The following is a 15,885-nucleotide window of genomic DNA, read 5'->3' on the forward strand; positions in this document are numbered from 1 at the left end:
TCCTCTCTTAATTATTTACCATTTATCCTGTGTTTGGGTCATTTGTACATATTTGTTTGCTCATTGCCTGCTCCATGAGCCTCATTCTTTATCGTTAGTGCTTGGCACATAGCCTTGCACACTTAATAAATGTGTCTCGACTAGGTGACTTGCCTGGTATGATGTAGCTAGTCATTATAAGCTTTCTAGGCTCCAAGAGCAGCCCTCCCCTCCCACTACACCACATGCCTGTCAGAGGTTGCTAGGTTAATTGGGTAGAAGTGGACTTTACACACTACTGTTGAAACATCTCAGGGGATTTTTAAAAATCAAAATAAGTTCCAGAGGGAGGACTCGAACCCAGGGTTTGTGACTCCATTTTAAACCTCTGTGTGTTTTACATTCAAGCATCATTGGGATAACTAACTACCTGGAGGAGAGGCCGCTGCACTCCCAGCACCTTCATGGTGTCTGCATTTGCCAAGATCTTTAGAGGGTCCGATGTTTTGGTGACACCTTCAATCTCTTTGTTTATCTCAGTCAAGACCTGGTTGAGGAAGATGTTTTTGATGTACATGGTGAGAAACTCTCGAAGAGGACACTGTTTAGCCGGGCCGAGCCCTAGGGCGTGCTCAATCTCCTGAATAAACCTGGAAGAGAAGCAAGAAACCGTGTTATGAACTCATTGAATCTAAAGAGGTCAGTCACAGAATGGCTTCAAAATGCCTTCAAAGCATCCTCAGACTTGGGACACTTCTATAGACCAAATGGGGGACAGTCCCATAATGTCAATTTTCTAGGTAGAATTCTCTAGAACAGTGGATTACAGTAAGATTATCTCCCATTTGCACATGCTATAGACTGTTATTCTACAACTGCTATTCTGCAGGCTCAAGGTGGACTTCCAGAGAAAATGCCAGAGCTAAAAGATGGAGTGGCTTGTTTCTAGACCATCCAGGTGACCAATATCACCAGATCTAAGAGTGGCCATCAGAGAATAAACACAAGAAGAATGGAAAGCTAAGAGGTTAGACCACAAACAAGGCATTTTGTATTTGATCCTGGAGGCAACAGGGAATTCCTGGAATATACTGAAAGCATGTAAAGAGTAATGTGTTCAAACTCAAGGAAAATCACTTTGGTGGCTGAAAGGAGGATGGATTGGAATGGAGGAAGGGTTGGGGCAGTTAGACCACCAGCAGGTTATTACAAGAATCAAGAGGGGATGAATGTGTCTCGACTAGGTGACTTGCCTGCACTCCAGTGGTGACAGTGTCCAAAGAGAGAAGGGGGCATATTCAAGAGAGGTTGCAAAGGTGAAATTGAAGTCTTTGCCACAACTTGGACATAAGGTGGGGCAGGGGAGATGGTGAGAGATAGTGTGGCATACAAGATGACTCCTAGATTACAGCCTTGAGCATCTAGGAAAATAGCATGCCCTCAAGGGTAATAGGGAAAGGGTGGGGGAACAGAGGCTTTATTTATTTGAATAGTTACTTTATATTTGGATACCAAAACCATATACAAAGATTTTTTTCCAACCTTTTTAAAATCTCATTTTGTCAGATTATAGAATCTAAGACTTGGAAGGGCCCTGAGAGTCCACTTAGCTCAACCTCCTCACTTCATTCCACAGTACCACTGAAAAAGTCATTCAGCCTTTTCTTAGATTCTCCAATGAGGGGATTCTCCAACTGGCTACAAGTCCTCATCTCAGATCTTCTTTGAGAGACAGATTTCCTGATAAAAGAACTTAGACATAACCAGGATACTGTCTCTAACTTCCCAGAGGGATGCAGGCTTGCCATTTTCAAAAAACAAAGCCCCAATGTCTCTCTAGATAAAATTAAAAAAAAAAAGCAATTTAACATATAGACAAAAAACCCAGCTAATTTTGGTGATATGAAATAGATGATCTAGTAGCCTGCTTCAGAAGGCTTTTCAACTCTGTGCAAATATTTATTAAATGTTCCTCAAGATCTGTGATTAAGAAAAAGGAATCGGGCGGCTAGGTGGCGTAGTGGATAAAGCACCGGCCCTGGAGCCAGGAGTACCTGGGTTCAAATCTGGTCTCAGACACTTAATAATTACCTAGCTGTGTGGCCTTGGGCAAGCCACTTAACCCCATTTGCCTTGCAAAAAAACTAAAAAAAAAAACAAAAAAAACAAACAAGTAAAAGGAATCTAATGTTTTTTTAAAGTGCTAGTGTACCAAATTAGTTTATTTTTAAAGGATATATTTGTATTTAGTTAAATATTGCTTAAGTAAAACAACTTTAACAATTAATTTTTTAAAATTTTGAGTTCTAAATTCTTTCCTTCCTTCCCATTACTATTTCCTTCCTTGAGAAAGCAAGCAATTTTATGTTATACATGTTAAGCCATGAAAAACATATTTTCATAGTAGCCACGTTGCAAAAGAAAACACCAGACAAAATAATAAAACAAGAAAAATAAAGAAAATAAAAAGGGTTTACTTGAATCGTGATTCAGAGTTCATCAATTCTTTCTCTGGCAGTGGATAGCATTTTCATCATGGGGTCTTTGGAACTGTCTTGGTTCTTTGTTTTGGTCAGAGTAGCTGAGTCTTTCACAATTAATCATCCTTACAATATTGCTGTTACTGTGTTCAATATTCTCTTGGTTCTGCTTGCTTCAATAGCTCATGTAAATTTTCCCAGTTTTCCTGAAAGCATCATGCTTGTCATGTCTTATAGTCATGACAATGGTATTCTGTCACAATCATATACCATTACAAGGTTAGCCATTTCACAATTGGTGGGCATCCCTTCGATTTCCAATTCTTAGCCACCACAAAAAGAGGTACTATAAATATTTTTATACAAATAGGTCCTTTCCCCTTTTCATTGATCTCATTGGGAGACAGACATAGTGAAGTTATAGCTGAGTTAAGAGCAATGCAGTTTTATAGCCCTTTGAACATAGCTCTAAATTGCTCTTCAGAATGACTGGACTAATTCACAACCTGACAAACAGCGCAATAGAACCATTTTTTCCCCCACATTCTCTCCAGTATTTGTCATTTTCCTTTTCTGTCATGTTAGCCATTCTGATAGATGGGCCCAGATTTGCTTTAATTTGCATTTTTTTAAATCAGCAGTAATTTAGAGTATTTTTACATCTAACTAATAACTTTTTTGACCATTTATCAAATGGGGAATGGCTCTTATTTTTAGAAATTTGAATCAGTTTCCTATATAGGAAACTTGTAAATTTCTCTTCCCCACATTTTCTATTTTTCTTCTAATTTTGGCTTATATTATTTTGTGCAAAAGATTTTTATCATGTAATCAAAAATATATTTTATTTTCTGTGGTCCTTTCTATCTCTGGTCCTGGGGAATTTTTCTTAGGAAATTCTTTCATACCTTGTTTAATTTCTTTTTCTATGATAGGGTTATATCTAAACATTCATTTCTTCCTCTGTTAATGTTCATTTCACTTAAATTGTCCATTTTAATGGCATATAATTGAGCAAAATAGCTCCTAATAATGGCTGTAATTTTATATTTATTGGTGATATGTTCATCCTTTTTAATTTTTGACACTAGTAATTTGGTTTTCTTCTTTCTTTTTTAAAAGTCAAGTTAACCAACAGTATGTTTCTGTGTGTGTGTGTGTGTGTGTGTGTGTGTGTGTGTATAATCTTTTCCCTATTAAACCAGTTCCAAGTTTTATTTATAAATTCACAGCTTTTTTATTTCAATTTTATTAGTCTCACTTTGATTTTCAAGAGTTCCCATTTTGGTGTTTATTTTGGAGATTTTTTTTATTTGTTCTTTTCCAATTATTTTTAGTTTCATGCTCAATTTATTAATTGGTTCATTCTCCATTTTATTGATGTAAGAAATTAGAGATAATATTTTTTCCCCTAAATACTTCTTTGACTATATCCCTCAAGTTTTGGTATATCATTATCTTTACTGAAAATGATTATATCTATAATTTATTCTTTGATCTACTCATTCTTTAGGATTAGATTATTAAGTTTCAAATTCATTTTTAATCAATGCTTCTATAACCCTTTAGTGTAATTTTTATTACATTAAGGTCTAAAAAAGGTTGCAGTTAATATTTCTGCTTTTCTGCATTTGGTTGTGAGGTTTCTATATCCTAATACATGGTCAATTTTTGCCAAAGTGTCATGTATAACTGAGAAAAGTTATTTTTCTAGAGAGGACTGTCTTATCTTACTTTTCTAAGATTCTATTCATCTCCTTGACTTTTTTCTTATTTATTGTTACATATATCTAGTTCTGAGCAGAGAAATTTGAGATCCACCACTGCTAATAGTTTTTCTATTTCCTTCTGCAATTCATTTAACTTACTCTTTAAGAACATGGATGTTATATCATTTGGTGGATAAATATTTAGTATTGATATTACTTATTGTCATAGTTCTTTCAAGCAGGATGTAGCTTCCCTGCTTACCTCTTTTTTTAAATATTAAGAAATTTTATTAGGTTTCTAGACAAGATGATTCATCCATTTTTGGTACTGAAGAAAAATAGTCAGTCTATTTTTGGGTAAAAATCTGCTATCTTCATTCTTCATTCATAAAGAGAAACTAAACTGCTTGTCAATAGGACTTTCAATCATGCCTTCTTCCACTAACCATTCCAGAGGACAAAGTGAATTTGGTTACAATTTCAGCCTCTTCTCTGACAGGAAGTGCAACATCTGCCTTGCAGTCATTCCCATTAAAACTGGTGGCAGCTCTCTCAAGATTCTAAATCAGAGTTGCAGCCCTTCCCATGCCAAGATCCTTCCTGGTTACCTGGCCAGGTGTGGACCTGAGACAGGAAAGTTTTCTTTTTTCTGATGCTGGACTTCTGCCTCCCAGCTTTGCCCAGAGCCATGCCTCCTCATCTGACAAGGCCCCTTACCAGCAAAAGCCAAATCCATCTTCAACTCAGTACTACCATAATTTTGATAAAGAGATCTGAGGAGGCAGCTCTACCGCCTGCAGACCTGCTTGAGAATTCAGAGGCCATGTGGTTTCCCCTGCTTTATCTCTTTTAATCAGGTCTATTTTTTCTTTTGCTTTGTCTGAGATCATGATTGCTACTCCTGTCTCTCTTTTTTTTTTTAACCTCAACTGAAGAGTAATGACAGAGTCCGCCCTGGTCCCTTATTTGTATTCTGTGTGTTTATTGTAAATAACATATTGTTGGATTCTAGCTTTTAATTCATTTTGCTATTTGCATATATTTTATGAGCAAGTTCATTACTTTCCCATTCACAATTATGATTACTAATTGTATATTTCCTTCTATTCTAGTTTTCTGGTTTATCCTTCTGTCTTTCAGTCTGCCTGTCTGTCTCTCCCCTAATCTCCTCAAAATTCTGTTTTGCTTTAGATTACTGGCTCCCTTAATCCACCCTCCTTTTTCATTAAATCTCTTTTATTTTATCCCCTATGATTAGATTGATCTATCTTTGAGAGTAGAAAACTACCATACTAGGAGAGTAGAATTTTCTGTTTAGTTGCTCCTTGGAGCTCATTTAATGTTTTCTTTAAAAATGTGAATACTTTGCCATTTGATGATTATGTTTTAGTATTAATATTGTTTCATTGTCTATGGTGTCTTTTAGCAAGATATTTCATGTGTTTCTTGTAAATAACATATTGTTGGATTCTGATTTCTAAGTAACTGTTATATATTTCTTTTTTATGGATGAGTTCATCCCATTCACATTCACAGTTATAATTACTAACTGCACTTCTCTCCCTTTCTTTCCTTCACTCTCTTTCTGTACTCTCCTCCATTATATTTTGGTTCTGACCACTGCTCTCCTTTACCCACTTTCCCTTTTATAAGACACTCTTTTCAATTATTCCCTTTTCCTTCAAATTTCCTATTCAGTTCTGGTCTTTTCATCAGAAATGCTAGAAAGTTCTCTATTTCATTAAATGTCTATTTTTCCACCCTGAAAGATTATGCATATTTTTGCTGAATAGATTATTCTTGGATGTACTCTCAGCTCTTTTGCCTTCCAGAATATCATATTCCAAGCCCTCTTTAACATGGTAATTGCTAAAATTTGTGTCATCCTGACTGCAGGTCCATGGTATTTGAATGGTTTCTTCCTGGCAGTTTGCAATATTTTCCCTTTGATATCAGAACTTGGGAATTTAGCTATAAGATTCTTGGGAGTTTTTATTTTGAGTTTTATTCCAAGAGGTGATTGGCAAATTCTTTCAATTTTTATTTTAGCCTCTGAATCTAGGATTTGGGACAGTTTTTGATCATTTCTTTGATCATAACTTCCAAGTACTCCAATAATTCTTTTTGTTTTGTTTTGTTTTCTTTTGTTTGTTTGGTTTTTTTGGCAAGGTAATGGGGTACTAAGTGACTTGCTCAAGATCACACAGCTTTTAAGTATCAAATATCTGAGGCTAGATTTGAATTCAGGTTCTTCTGGGATGATGCTTTTACTACTGCACCATCTAGCTGCCTCCAATATTTCTTAAATTATCACTCTTTGATCTATTTTCCAGTTTAGAGGCTATTCTGATCAGATATTTCACATTTTCTTCTATGTTTTTCAATCTTTTGACCTTGTTTTATTGCTTCTTAATGTTTGGAGTCACTAGTTTGCATTTTCCAATTCTAAATTTTAAGGAATTAATTTCTTCAGTGACCTTTTGTACTTCTTTTTCCATTTGGCTATTATGCTTTTTAAAGAGCTATTTTTTTATCAATGAAACTTTTTACCTTTTCCTTCATTTGACCAATTTTATTTTTTTTAATTGTTATGTTTTTCAGTATTTTTGTATATCTTTTGCAAAGCTGTTAACTGTGCTTCCTTTGCTTTCACTTTTTAGCCTAATTTTTTCTCTGCCAATTTTTGATTTTAAAAATCATTTTTTAGCCTTTCTAGGAATTCTTGTTTGGGTTTGTGGCCAATTCATATTTTTCTTTGAAGTTTTGCTTGTGGATGTTTTGAATTCATTGTCTTTTTTCTGAGTTTGTGTCTTGATCTTTTCTATGCTCATGATATTATTTGCTCCTTTTTCTATCCTAATTTGGGTTCTCTGTTCCTGGATTAGGGGTGGAGGGGTGGGACACTGTCTCAAGCTGCAGAGGTTTTTGCACTGTTATTTTCAGAGCTATTCTGGAGGTGTGGAATTTTTTAATACTTCCAATGTGTTCCAATCTGGGGAGGAGTGTGAGCATGGTTCTTCTGATCTGTATATTCTGATCTTCATCCAGGAAAGGCCCTTGATCTCTCATGACCCAAAAGCAATACTGCCCTTCAGGGCTTTCATTCTTTCTTGACCAAAAGGGCTGTTCTTTGCCCTTGAATCACAGTCTACAAGAGGGTATAGGTAATGGAGTTGCCGAACAGTCTACTGCTGCATCCAGTGCTAGCCCAGGAGCCCCCTCATCCTCTTTACCTTGAGAGCTCCTGAAGCTGCTACTTATTTCGTTATCACCACCAAGTTGCGCCACTGGTGTTCAAACACATGGATTTCCAGTCTGCTGCTACTTCCAAGTCACAGATCTCTCTTTCTGAACTCCTAAGTTCTCCTGGGCTACAAGACCATCTCACTCTAACCTTTTGTGTGAGCTGGCACTTCAGAGTTTGACTTGAGTCCTTATTTTAAATGTAGAGAACTCACTTAAATGTTTTCTTTACTTTGCCACCTTGATTCTTTCCCTAAACTGGCTTATTAATGGTCATGTCCTGGTTTATAATTGCATCTTTTGTAAAGGTCAGGATCCCTACTGGCAATGTGGAGACAAGAAGTAAACCTTGAGCTAAGTAGGATGTCATGGAGGTAATAGTTCTGAATTTGGTGTGAGAGGATGTTGGCTCCAGTTCCAGTTTGGCCATTCACTATCTGTGTGAGCTGATGAGACACTTTATCTTTCTGTACTTGGTTACCTAATGGAGAAAAGTAAGGGATTGGACTCAAATACTCTTAGATTCCTTCTGTGAAGCTAGTTAATATAATTCCTTGCTAAGTTAAATGACAAGTCAGTGATTATAGCCTATAGACTCTATTAGCCTAAGATATTATCTTATGACATGTTACTTTTTCTAACAACACTTTAGACTCCAATTAATAGTTCTTTAGCTTGGTAGTTATATATTATATATATAGATAGATATATAGATAGATAGATAGATGTAGATATCGACAGAGATTAATAAAAAAAGAGACAGTGATACAGTTAAGAGTTGAAAAGATCTCTTTGAATCCAGCAACTATTATTTATTTTCTTCTGATCTTGAACAAATTACTTAACTTCTGTGAGCTTTAGTTGCCTCATCTGCAAAGTATGGAATGTGGATTATATTTATCTCTAGAGTCCTTTGTTGCTCAAAATCCTGTGACCCAATTGATTGACAAGACTCTTTTTCTAAGGTTATTTTCTCAGGTCTCTGAGCTGGGAATATTAACAGAAGCTAGGAGATAGGGCCTAAACTAATAGTACTAGACCAGTGCAGGAAGGGAGGGAGAAGGGAGATGGAGAGAGGAGTGAGCATGGAGGTTAGGAAGGTACTGACAGTTTATCTACATGTCCAAATCTCTTATGAGCTCCTGAAATGAATTACTCTTTTGGAGGAAATAATACAAAAAGTTTCTAGCTCTGGCTCTCATTCCCTCCTAGTAATGGCCATAAGCCAAGGGAAAAGATGTATACTAACTGCTAACATGGAATTAGTCATCTCTTGATTTGATTAATCACTTGGAATCAACAGGTTGTGCAACTCTGGGCTATAAGCTTAAACATGAGGCTTTAACATAGCCTAACCACTGAGGTTAACCAATACTGATTTATTCTAAATAGAAGCAGGGCTCATATACCAGTGAATACTGGTGAAACAGCATGTGAAAAATTATATATTATAATTAGGGAGCTAATGAAGAAAGATTGATTGTTTTTTTGAATTTGAAAAATCAAAAAAGACTTAAGCCTCAAACTTCAAATGTTTTCCTTATAAAAAAGTGGTTGCTCTGAAATAAGTGACGGTCTCAGTAGTTTTATATCTTTTGTATATTTATAGGATTTCTATGTGCCTTTTTCTGATTTAGGAAGTCTGGAGATGAGGAAAGATAAATGTACCTTTTTGTTTTTTAGGATAAATCATTAGGATTGACAAAAATAATCTATTTGGAGATTATTATGCATGAATCTGTACCTTAAAATTTTCAAAAACTGTTCATATATATGCATGCATATATTTTAAATATATTAATAACTTAAACATATCCTATAATCACATACTTATATAAATTTATTTTATATCTGTCAGGTACCATGTGTAATCTTTACCCATAACAAGAAAGGATTAAACAAATCATAAATGAGATTTGAAATTTAGTGCCTGCAATGTTCTGGACCCCTAGTCTATAGCTTCTAGAGAAAGGAGGCAAATGACCTTTATTTCCTCTTCTAGCCACCTTGGCAAGGGAAGGAAAGGCTTTCACTTTGGATGACTTTCTATGCCTGGGCAAGATTCAACACCTGGAGTCAGATGGTCTGGGGTGCAATCCTGTATGGGTCTCATACTTTCTGTGGGAGCCTGGGTAAATCACTCCCCTTTTCTGGGTTTCAATTTCTTTATCTGTAAAATGAGAAGGCTGGACAAGATCAGTGGGGTCAAATTCAAATAAAAAATGGGGAACTAGGCTCTACATAAGAATTCCTGAGGGCCACATACTGACTTCATTTTAAAATGCAATACTATCTTTATTTTATTACATTTCTGTTTATTTTTTTAACTTTCTCCCAATTACATTTCAATCTGGTTCCATGGCACTTTGTGATTGTCATGGGTTGCATGTGACTGCACATTTGATACCTCTGAATTAGCTGACTTTGAAGTATTTAATATATGATCCTAAAGTGCCTTATACATTTTTGTAACTGACACAGCAATCAGCTCAGAAAGAACTAAGTTTTCATTGAATGAATGGATGAATTGAGGGGGAATTAGAAATCAGCAAAAATTCTTGTGGTCCAAGAAGTTTCCTATCAGCTCAATGAAAGCAAGAAAACAGGATTAATAAATTCCTAAGACTATCTTTACTGAGAAATAGTCCAAAACAGTAGATAGAAGCAGACCTTAGAGTCAAAAAGACATGATTTCAATTCCTGTATCTGATATCATGCACTTAACCTGAGAGTGCCTGAGGAATTTCTTGAGTAAGTTATGTTCAAGTTGTTGATATGCTAATATGTATTATTATAATTTCCACCCTGAGGAAATCATAAGCCTTAAAAACCATTTATAGATTATTATATGAGGATTAAATGAAATAATAATTGTAAGCACAGTATCTGGCACATAGAAAATGCTACATTAGTGTTAACTATTATTATTATTAGTAGTAGTAGCAGGCCTAATTCAATTCATTGAAAACTTACTGAATGTCAATTGTGGACAAGGTCCTATGCTAAGTACTTTGGTAAGGAAAGGTATTCTAGAAAGGAAAATAAGACATGGTAACTTTAGTCAAGGTGTTTTTAATTTAGTTAAGGAGATAAGGCATATACTCAAAAACCCTGTCCTAAACAAAAGTTAGTAAGGAGTTAGAAAAATCAGAAAAACCAATAATCATATTAAAGAAATACTTTCTGTACCTTAATATTAAAACTTAAGTCTTCCTTCATATGATATTGTTTCCTGCTTTTGAATATATGAGTCAGAAATATTCTCTTAATCACCAAAAAGGAGATTTTAAAAACCATCATATGTGAGATACTTGTATTTTGGTTTATGATTACTGATGGAGAATAACCATTTTTTGCACATGAATAATGTGGGAATTTGTTTTTCTTGATTATGTGTATTTGTCACTAGGATTTTGCTTTTCTTTTCTTTTTTCCCTCAGTGGGAGAGAGAGAGAAAATACATGCTTGCAAATTAAGAAAAATTAAAAATAAAATAAAAAACAGTAAACATTCTCTCTCTCTCTCTCTCTCTCTCTCTCTCTCTCTCTCTCTCTCTCTCTCTCTTTCTCTCCCTCCCTCCCTCCCCTCCCTCCTCCCATCCCTCCCTTTCTCTCCCTCTATCCTAATAATTTTCACTATTTCTATCTTGATTTGATTTCCATCCCTTTTCAGAGAATGCCACTGGGGAAATTCTAAACTAATTAAAATTTCACTCAAGCTGCATGGGCTTCTGATTTGCAAAGTCCCTTGCTTAGCTGAGGCTCATCATCACAAATTCTATTTCACTCTAAAGCTCCATTTCTCCCATTTCATCTCAGCCAAGTCTAGCAGCATTGACTAGCTAGAAATATCCTTGAGCAGAGTGGGCTGACACTGTATTATGGGATTGCAGTAAAGAAACATTTTTTTATGCCTCTGAAGAAAGTTGCTAATATTAAATAACTATTTCTTTGTCTAGAACCTAACTTGAAATTATACAGTCAACTATTCAAGCTAATAAAATACACATATAGCTTTTATTCACAGTACAGGTAAACAGGAAAACATGGGCATTTATATGAATAAGTCAGACTATTTTAGAATAACCTCCACCCTCTCTGCAGATCCCATATCACATTTCAGGAGCTCTTTTCACATTAATATGATGGCATAAATTGATGGAAAGAAAAAAAGGTTGTATGGAAAATGCCTTACAAGAATATCCATTAGGCAGTGGAAAAGAATCTCAAGGGAAGTGGTCAAGCTACCACTGTTGCAGAGTCAAGTCTAGATTAGAGAATACATTAGTGAAAATGATATATTGAAGGGTCCTAGAAAATACAAAGAGGTCACAATGGATGACCCAGACATTTCTCCAGACTCTAAAACCTAGAAGCAAAGAAAACAAAATACAAATGTACCATAAAGGAGAAAATAAATACTCTCTATATAAGTATTTTTAACTATGTTCTATGCTATCATAACTTACATCCAAATAAAAATATAGAACAAAGTAAGGAAATATAAAAACTGAAAAGTGTTTTTGAAATAAAATTCCTACAAGAAGAAATTTTAACAATATAAAACTAACAAGCTAAGTGAAGGTGGAGGGCAATTGCTCTAAAAAAACAAAATTCTCAATTGAATGTCCTGAAATTTTCAACCTCAATTTTGTAGCTTGGTTTTATGGCAAAACAGAAAAGGGAAAATGACATAGGTAAGTTATATGTAGAGAAAAACTGGAAAAACTTTATTTAGAATCACATAATTATCACAGAATTATATGATTTGGAACTGTTAGGAAACATCCCAACTTCCTCATTTGGGAAAGGAGAAAAGTTCAGAGAGGTAAAATCTCACAGAGATAATAATAAATAATGGAACTGAGATTTGAACTCTGGTGTCTTGATTTTTTTTTCAAACCAAAACACTAAAGCCTAAACCAACATCATATCCTTAAGACTTTATTTTGGATTTCTCATCTGAAAAATTAAGAGAAGATGCAACTAGGTGGTCCAATGAATAGAGAACTGAGGATTCATCTTCCTGAGTTCAAATCTGGCCTCAGACATTCACTAGCTATATGACCCTAGGGCAAGTCATTTATTTATTTGCCTCAGTTTCTCATCTGCAAAATGAGCTAAAGCAGGAAATGGCAAACCACTCCAGTACCTTTCCGAAGAAAATCCCAAAGAGTAAAGAAAAAAAAAATAATTGAAATGACATAACACATTTATCCCTCCACCCCCAGACAAAATGAAAAAACTGTCTTAGATAAATTCCTGATGATCTTTTCCAGACCCTATGTGTGATCCTATAACTAAGAATTCAACATTTTAGGTCTTATGCAGAATTTCCCTAAAACTTATAAAAACAGAGAGGCCAAAATTAATACTAATATGAAGACTCACACTTCAAAAATATATAAGCAAAATTTCCAAACTTCATTTATATCAATCAACAACCTCTTACTGTTAAAAGATGTGCATTTTACTCAATACATTGCCCTCAAAAATTCCAAGTTCATTTGATCTGAATCAAGTACATCTTACATAGCCATACTGAATATAAACACCTACACTCAGAATTCAGCCAGGCCTTTCACAATGAACTATGGCAGATCTTGTTGTAGCCCCTTTTCATCACTTTGGAATAAAATCTAAGGAAAACTATATCAAAGATTCTCAAATGCCAGAACAAATGTAGTTCCTTGGAAATCTCAATCTCAGAGGTTCCCATAGTCCCAAATGGAATATTTTAGATGTACAACACACTGGTAAACAAGTCTGACAAAGGAATAGAAATCTCAGAGGAATTCATTGGCTATGTATTCAATTTACTTGGATTATCTGACTAGGAAAGGATCATTTAGAAATGATTTACAAGGAGTTCATTCAGAAACGGCAGCAACAGCCATATTTAAGACCATAAATCAGTGGTACATGAAAACCAAAGAAAAATCCATAAAGGTTAATGCACTTTGGGGCATATTCACTACTTAATTCATGGGAGCAAGTCATGGGCATGTCAAGAAGAGATTCTTCCTCTAACTCTCCATAATTGCATATATTTAGAGTAATTATTATCTGCTGCTCATGTACTTAAAATTTTCTCTGGATAAAAGTGCAAAGTAAGCTTAACATCACTGAAACACAATCATGGACCAGATGATCTCTATGGTCCATTTCAATTTTAAAATTCTATGACTCTCTGTCCATAGCTTATACCCTTAGGAGGCAATTTGTGGTCCTAATGAAATAAAATGGTATTCAGGTGTTCACATTTAAAGCTACCATGCAACTCATGGTGAAGACCAGAAGAGAAAAAGAGTGAAATGAAGGAGAGGGCAAAAAAAAAAAAAGAACATTATCTGTGAAATTTAGAGCTTACAGGCTTATAAACAAATTTAACTTATTTTAATCTTTCTATGAATATACTGCAGGTGATTTGTGACTACACTTAAGTGTTCCCACTAGACAGAAAAGCACTTTAGAGAAAATGAAGTAAACCCTTTTTAAAAGAAAAAAATGACAATCATATGAATTTTTTAAAAGTAAATCATTACAGAAATTTAAGTGATTCAAAACTCTAAACTTTAACACTAAGCAAACTACCTTTCATAAAATGTTAAAAAAAACAATTAAAAGGGCTATTGGCACAAACCCCAGAAAACAAATACAAAATAATTCTTTTCCAAAGACTTAGAATTCTGTGTATTTACCTTATTAATGCAAAATGGACTCTTCATTCTCTCCCTACTCTTACAGCCAATACTTAAATGTGAGTTACATTGGTCTTCCTTTAAAAAAAAATGCAACAAAGGCATCTGCATTCATTCATCATCTGTGTTCTAAGCATCTACTGGATGTGAGGTAATACTGTGTTTGCACTGAGGAGATAAGTTTAGGTATGGTTACATATCACCTGGAGCATATGTGAGGGTTTATAAACTAGTATGGGGGGAGGTGGAGAATAAGACACAAAGAAAGGTAACTGCAATACAAAACATGTTATACTAAACATATTACATTAGAATCTAGGTTTCAAAAATTACTTTTTGGATCTCTGGATAGGGGGAAGAATTCAAAACTGAACAAGAACCAGAAAGGATCACAAAAGATAAAAGAGACAGTTTTGATTTCATAAAATTAAAAAGTTGTACAAGCAAACTTAATTAAATAAATTAAATTCAGAAAGGAAACAGGAAAAAACTGCAGCAAGTTTCTTTGATAAAAACTTAATATTCAAGATATAATGAACTGAATGAAATTTAGAAGAATGTGAGTCATCATCTAATAGATGAATGTGGCCAAAAATTAAAAAAGGAAAATGATCCAAATATTAGAAGAAAAATAAAAATGAACATAGGTCTGAGGTTGACCCTATAGATTGGCAAAGCTGTCAGAAAAAGATAATGGCAACTTTTGGAAGGACTTCAGGAAAACAAGAATTCTAATGACTGAAGTAGTCACTTCAGCTTCTGGGGAAAACAATTTGGAGATATGTACCTGAAGTCATTAAACTGTGGATACCCTTTCACCCAGTATTGCCATAATTTGATGGATACCCCAAGAAGATCAAGAAACATGAAAAAGGAAACTTTCATGCAAAAATTTTATAGTGGCAAAAAACTGGAAATGAAAATTCCCATCTATTGGGGAATGGTTAAACAAATTATAGTAAATGAATAAATGGGAAAAATTATTATCTATACAAAATAATGCAATGGAGAGTGACAGAGTCACAGGATTGATATTTATATGATAATAGCATTATAAAGAGAAATAATTCTGAAGGACTTGAGAACTCTGACAAAAGAAATGACCAACTATGATTCAGAAGGACTGATAACATGCATCTCATTTCTTGACAGAAAGACAGACGTGGAGTGAGACAACATTTCTGAACATAGTGTGGGGATTTGCTTAATTTAACTATTTGTTACAAGGTTTTTTCATCTCTTCATAATTTCTCTACTGGGGGAGTGGGGAAAAAGAATGGGGAGAAAAAAGGCAGAAAGAAAAGGAAGTCACTGAGGCATTTTTAAAATAAATGCAAAAAGAGAAGGAAGGCCAGAAACAAGTACTGTAAAATATAATGGAGGACCGAGTCAAGATGGCAACAAGAGCAGATCGTCTCTTAGGCGCTCTCTCGTAAAACTTCTAAACTAAAGACTCTAACTAAACTTTCGAGAGACAGAACCCACAGAGGGACCCAGTGAGGCAGTTCTCCTACTCAAGGTAACCTGGAAAAGAGCAGAAAGGCTCTGCTCCCCGGGTCAGAGGAGAGGCCCGCCAGAGGGGTGGCCCGCCAGAGCCAAAGAACTTCAGCCTCCGGGAGGCAGCCCCAGGGTGCTGGGAGCCCTGGCTTACAGCAGCAGGGGAGTCTCCAGAGCTACACCCCAGGGAGCACTGGGCACAAATTGGGAGATCAGTGGGGGACCTCTGCCAGAGCGAGCATGCGAAGCCCAGCCCTCAGGGCACAAAGTGAGCAGC

The 15,885-nt window shown here is 35.2% G+C and overlaps 1 protein-coding gene across 2 annotated transcripts in view; it reads right to left on the minus strand.

The window, feature by feature from the left end:
* The window catches only part of EXOC4 (exocyst complex component 4), a 914,582-nt gene that overhangs the window by 246,790 nt on the left and 651,907 nt on the right, over positions 1–15,885 (minus strand). For both annotated transcript variants that reach the window (XM_074193663.1, XM_074193664.1), the window contains one exon: positions 410–629. In XM_074193663.1, the coding sequence (XP_074049764.1) occupies positions 410–629 (220 nt within the window). The remainder of the gene's footprint in view (positions 1–409; positions 630–15,885) is intronic.

Source organism: Macrotis lagotis, chromosome 7 (genome assembly GCF_037893015.1).
Source record: "Macrotis lagotis isolate mMagLag1 chromosome 7, bilby.v1.9.chrom.fasta, whole genome shotgun sequence".
NCBI lineage: Eukaryota > Metazoa > Chordata > Mammalia > Peramelemorphia > Peramelidae > Macrotis > Macrotis lagotis.